Here is a 6228-nt window from a genome sequence, read left to right on the forward strand (position 1 = left end):
ATTTTGATGGTAATAATTAGATGAACATTATTTACTTGCTAGAAATATCATAAATTAAAATAAGCAAGTAATAAAAATTTGAAAAGTCAAAGAAAGAATTCAATTTGAATTCAACTCATTTTACGTTGATTATGGTTCACTACCAGCCTGTACAAGTTTCTATTAACTTGCCGTATTTTCTTAGCAATTAACTACTCATCATTTATTTGTGAATAAAGATTTTTAAATAATTTATTATTCAAGTCAAGTTTACAAAAAAAAAATTTGTAAACACATGTGAATTGAGTAATCGATTATTATATTATATGTATATTATATTAAAATTAGTTATTAATATAAAATATATATTAAATTATAAATATATATTAAAAATAAATTAAATTATAGGTATATTTATATATAAATATATTATTAATTGATTTTAACGTACAAATAATGGAGTAATGTAGCCGCCACTTGGTAGACCATAGTCTTCACCAAACCAATGTACTACTACTCCCGGTTTTCTAGTTATAGTGATTCTGTTTTTTTGCCGCCAAACTAAACCGTTTTTCTTGAACCTTAAACCAACCAACTTTCACTATATAATTATTTGTTATAACCACCTCACCTCATCTCATATCTCATTTCATCTCTCACAAACACAATTCACAACCACCTTACCCGATGAATTTCCTCAGGTACTGCCACGTCATCACCACCATCTTCCTTCTATCAGTACCCAACATTACTGCTCAATTGGCGGCTCCGTCAGCTCACCGACCAGTAGTCACCCAAAACAACGACGGAAACCCTTCGATTGCGATTGTTCTCGTCGTTCTCATCTTCGCATTCTTCATGACTGGCTTCTGCGCCGTCTACATTCGCCACTGCAATGAAAGCTACGTCGTTCAGGGAGCTGCCGCTGCCAACGCCGCCACTGCTCCACGTGGTGTCGATCCGGAGGTGCTCTCCACGTTCCCAATTACGGTTTATTCCACCGTGAAGCACCTCAAAACGGGTCACAGTGCGTCGCTTCAGTGCGCTGTGTGCTTGAGCGAGTTCAAGGACATGGACAAGCTCAGACTTTTGCCCAAGTGCAGTCACGTGTTTCACCCCGAGTGCATCGACGCGTGGCTCGCCTCGCACGTGACTTGTCCTGTCTGCAGGGCCAAGATGAAGTCGGAAAACATGGAGTTCAAGGTTGAGATTCAGGAGTTAGAGGGAACTGCCAACCATGTGTTCGATGAAATGTCTGGGAGAATGGGTGAGGTTTCTTGTGATGGGAACGAAGGTGGGGTTGGTGAGGGAGTTGATGGGGTTGTTGGGAAGTGTAATGGGACCTCAAAAGTGAGAGCTTTTGGGTTGTTGGTGAGGTCGCACTCTACGGGTCACTCTCTTGTGGAACCGGGGAAGAGCTTGGAGAGGTTCACTTTGAGGTTGCCTGAGGAATTGAGGAAGCAGATTCTGGAAGCCAATCATAAGTGTAGTGGTGGTAGTGGTGGGATGAAGCGTTCTGCAAGCTACGACGTGGTTTTGCAGAGTGAAGTTGGTGAAGGTAGTAGTAGTAATAAGGGGAGTAAGAATAGCAGGTGGGTGCTGTCTATGACACCTCCGTTTGTTTCTCGCGGTTGGGGTCATTTTAGTACTTCTTCTGGTTTGGCACCGCCGAATGAGTGCTCAACATGCTCTGGGATTCCTAGGCTTTGGGGTTCTTCAGCGGCAAGAGAAGAGAAAGTATGTGAAGGGAGAGAGGGTTTGCAACTGGTGTGATGAAAATTCCAACTTTTTTGGGGATGAGTTTCTTAATCAACCTGATCCATTTGTTGGAACGGGTGGAAGTGGATCAATAACAAAATTGGACTTTCTAGTCCATCAGGTATATGACGAAATTAAGTACTATTATTACACTATATAATGCTCTTGTTTGTTTCTTAACATTGTTTATATGAATAGTTTTGTTAGTAATTAAGTGTCTTCATAAGGACAAAAATTAAGCGCTATAGTTGTTTAGAGGCTTACATCCTGCTTCTGCTGATGTATAGGCTTAAATTAATATTAATTAAGACACTAATATTGTTTTTTAATTGGCAGTGGCTTTCATCTGGTTTTATGTCACATAGGACTGTGTTTACTTTAATTTTTAGTCGTATGAGATTAGAACATATTATATTCAAGTTTTCAACTACAATGATCTGATAACTCCCAACTTGTCTAACAGAAAGGCTGCAAAGAGCTCCTTTGTTGATTTCAGCACCAAGGACAAGCTGGATGCCATGAGAGAATAACCAATTCCCAATTACTGGCTTTCTCAGCTGTTTATAAACTCACAATACGCCTTGTTACTTCGTAAGTTGTAACAAGCTTCACTAGCTCTAGCCTCTAGTTGTATATCTTAATTCAGTGTATATTTATCATGTATATAAAAATTTTCTGGCATTTATTGTTGAAGTGTGGTTATGCGTGCAGATTTAGATCAACAATAAGAGAAGTGATATTTTGAGATTTCCTAAACCCATGTAGAATGTAATTTGAGTCTCAGCTGTTCCACTGTTACATGTTTTGTGAATCCAAATTGGAGTCCTAATTGTAATTGTTTGAATGCCATTGACAATTAGGGTAAATTAATTGACATTGAGTTTTCTTGGAACCATGCAATGTTACACATTGTATACAAACTAGTGTTAAACCCGTGCGATGCACGGGCTTATATTTAAATTTAGTATAACACTATCATCGTCGTTATATAATAAACGTGTTAAATATGTTATTTTATCTTTATTCAAAGTAAAATATAAATAGAAGAGTTTGAAGTTTATAATATTCTTGAACCATAAGGATGGAGCCATAAAAAAATAAGAACATATATAACTGTAATAATAGCATGTTAAGTTTACCCTAAATTTTATATCAAAAAGCTAATAAAAATTTATCGACAACCTAGTATCTTACTAACTTCATTAGAAAAGCATTTGGCATAGGATGTTGTGCTCCTTGTTACACATTTCATTTCAAATTTGAAAAAAGAGTTATAGATAAATTAGTTATATCTATAGTAAATATTTGTACAAAAGTGTAAATCATAACATGCTATTAAAATAAAAATAATATTATTCTTACCTAAATATTATTGAAAACCTCTTTGAACACGACATTTGTTGTTGATGACTTTGGATTGCCGTCTTCGTCTATAATTAAAATCCTGAGGCCACTGTGACTCTTAACTCTTGACAAAGCAACATAAAGTTGTCCATGGGTGAACACTGATTTTGACAAATAAAGCCGTACATGTGATAATGATTGACCCCGACTCATGTTAATGGTCATTGCAAAGCATACTGTTAATGAAAATTGTCTCCGTTGGAACTTAAATGGCAATCCTGAATCTGAAGGGATCAAGTTCATTCTTGAAATGTACACTTTATTTTCAATATTTCTACCAGTCACTACCGTCACTCCAATTACGTTGCTGCCAAGTTCGTTAACTATTAATCTTGTCCCGTTGCATAAACCTGAAGTCTGGTCTATGTTTCGCAATAGCATTACAGCAACTCCTGACTTCAAAGTCAACTTGTGATTGGGTAGTCCCGAACATTTGATGTCATTTAGGAACTCTGGTGTGAACCACTCTTGTTGTACATCTTCATTCTCATCAGCTTGACATGTTGTGTCAGAGCTCAAATACTCCTTTTCCATCCCCGGAAAGATTGTCAAGACAAAATCGTTTACCTTCTCGACACTCTCAAGCGTGGGTGCAAGAATTGCCCTACTCTAAAAATACCTGTAATCTGACATGTTTTGCAACAAATTTGGATATGCAAAGTCTACCAAATGAGAGAGAGGGTCATCAGTAGTTGTAATCAATAGATCATCTGAAATTTCAACTTCTGATTCATCACCAACAACAGAGCCAATATTTCCATTTCCAACATCAAGTATCCAATTAGCAAATCTCTTCATTTCACCTTCATCTTGATCCGAAGAAGACATTAGAAGCCTCATATTCGTATGCAGTTTCAGAACCTTACAAAATGACCACAGATGAGATGAGTTAATAGCGGATGCCAATATATCGTGTCTACTTTCTTTCGAAATCACCGGAAGTATCTGTCTGAAATCACCTCCTAGAACAACAACCTTACCACCAAATGGTTGATGTGTCTTATGTTGATCGATAACTGACATAAGATCCCTGAGCGTCCGATCAAGTGCTTCAAAATGGCAGTTGTACCTTCCCTCGCATACAACATATTGAGAACTCAAAATTGGATCCTGTTTTGGACTTCTCTGATATCTTCATTCACTCAAATTTCTCACTTTTACTTTGCAGTAGGTAATAATTTTAGTAAATTATTAAACATCGTCCCCTAAATAGTTAGTCTAGCTCCCCACTGACCCAGCCATATTCGATGTTGCTGAGAATATAGGTAATTTAAGAAGTAGCAATATCAGCACTTTATTATTTACTATTGTTATGCTTTTTATAAACAAACAATTATTATTTAGTGTTCAAGTTTTAAAATTCAAACTAAGATATGGTTATATATTATAATTTTTGTATTTGAACATTGATTTATTGTAATTCTTATTGTTTGATTAACGTGCATGTAAAACTTAAATCTTGAGGTTGGCACAATAAAATTGTATTATATGATCTCATCTTTTTAATCCATAAATCGTATTTTTCGGTAATCTTTTATAAATATTATTTTTATACTTATCAGTGTTAAAAATTATTGTTAATAATTATTTTTAACACTGATAATAACTAATTGTAATATTTTTGGCTATGCACGCTTCTTCTAATTTTTTAGTATCTAAATTTGAATTAGATGTACTTGCTCCTGTAATCATTAGAGATAATACATCAAGTAATTTATATTATAAAAAAAATGAATATATGTTAAATATTTGAATCAGCTGAATTATGAATATATATTATGAAGGTAATATTAAAGATAAAAGAAGTAAAATTTTAGCTTTGTGATAATTACAATCTATCATGCTTATCTTACCATGTCTCTTTTGAAGTAGCATAGTCTTCCTATTCAGTCTTGCATCCCTTTGCAATCTAATTCGATTTGTGTACTCCAATGAATCTATAATAATTATTTAGCATATACCAAAGATTGTTTTTAATAGACCAATTGAAAAGTTAAATGTTTGGTCTTTAAGTAATAAAAGCATATTAACATACGCTGGCTTTGTAATTGGTCGATATGGTTTGATGTTTGTTGAAGATATTGCTGACTTGTCTGATGACATGGGCTATCATATGCTTCACGTGTGATACCCGAATTACTAATATCACTAATATTGGAACATCGTTCTTTTTCATCTACAGAGTGTAGATTAGTAGTTGGAGACCTTGATCGATATGGTGTTGGATTATTACCTAATAAGATAACTCGAGATATTATTTTTGAACATATTTTCTGTTAAAGTTTATAATTGAATAAATAGTAGAAAAATCAAAATACATAAAGTGCATGTCACATAAGCAAGTTCCAAAAAAAAAATCCAAAAATAAATCTGTATTAATACTATTTGTAATGTTCGACAACACCGACTCAAAATGCACACCATTGAAACTATCACTCGAATTTCCTGTAATTTTTTCGTAAACAAATTTAGTAACATATTACGAAGAGATTGTAAATTAATAATTTATTACTTGTTAATAGCTAAATAATATATAGAAAATATTGTATTTTATGGGCTTTCATTCGGCCAAACTACTCATGACATGTTAGTTATTTTGTATACCCAATAAAAACTAAATATATAGAACTGACATACTTAAAAATACCAAATAAAAAAATATATTATTCTAACCTAAAAAAATGATAAAATAATTAATTATTTTTTTATATGAAATCTACCTTGAATTGTGCTTCACTTTGTATTTTCTTTGTCTTTTAATATCAATTTTCTCTTCAATATAATCTTACTTCTCTTTGAACTTCTTGCATCTTTCAATATATACCTAAAAATATCAAATAAATAAATTTTTGACTAATTAAAAATATATATACATTATACATAATACATTTTTATTATCAAATTTTTTATATTATTAAAAAAAATAAAATAGTACACATATGACATCGTTTGATTTTGGTATATATGTCCATCAAAACATAGATACAGGATTACCCAGGAGTACATATATGGTGTTTGTTTACTGAGACAAAAATGATGAAAGACATAGTCATACACAAATACCCATTAAAAACATGTATTTTGTGT

The 6228-nt window shown here is 33.3% G+C and overlaps 1 protein-coding gene across 1 annotated transcript; it reads left to right on the plus strand.

The window, feature by feature from the left end:
- The first annotated feature begins 500 nt into the window (after nt 1–500).
- On the plus strand, nt 501–2629 carry LOC112802834 (E3 ubiquitin-protein ligase ATL31). Its single transcript, XM_025846193.3, has 2 exons — nt 501–1858; nt 2201–2629. The coding sequence occupies exon 1, from the start codon at nt 667–669 to the stop codon at nt 1750–1752; it is 1086 nt and encodes a 361-aa protein (XP_025701978.1). The 5' UTR covers nt 501–666; the 3' UTR covers nt 1753–1858; nt 2201–2629.
- The last annotated feature ends 3599 nt before the right edge of the window (nt 2630–6228 follow it).

This window comes from Arachis hypogaea, chromosome 5, assembly GCF_003086295.3.
Source record: "Arachis hypogaea cultivar Tifrunner chromosome 5, arahy.Tifrunner.gnm2.J5K5, whole genome shotgun sequence".
In the NCBI taxonomy this organism is placed as follows: Eukaryota; Viridiplantae; Streptophyta; class Magnoliopsida; order Fabales; family Fabaceae; genus Arachis; species Arachis hypogaea.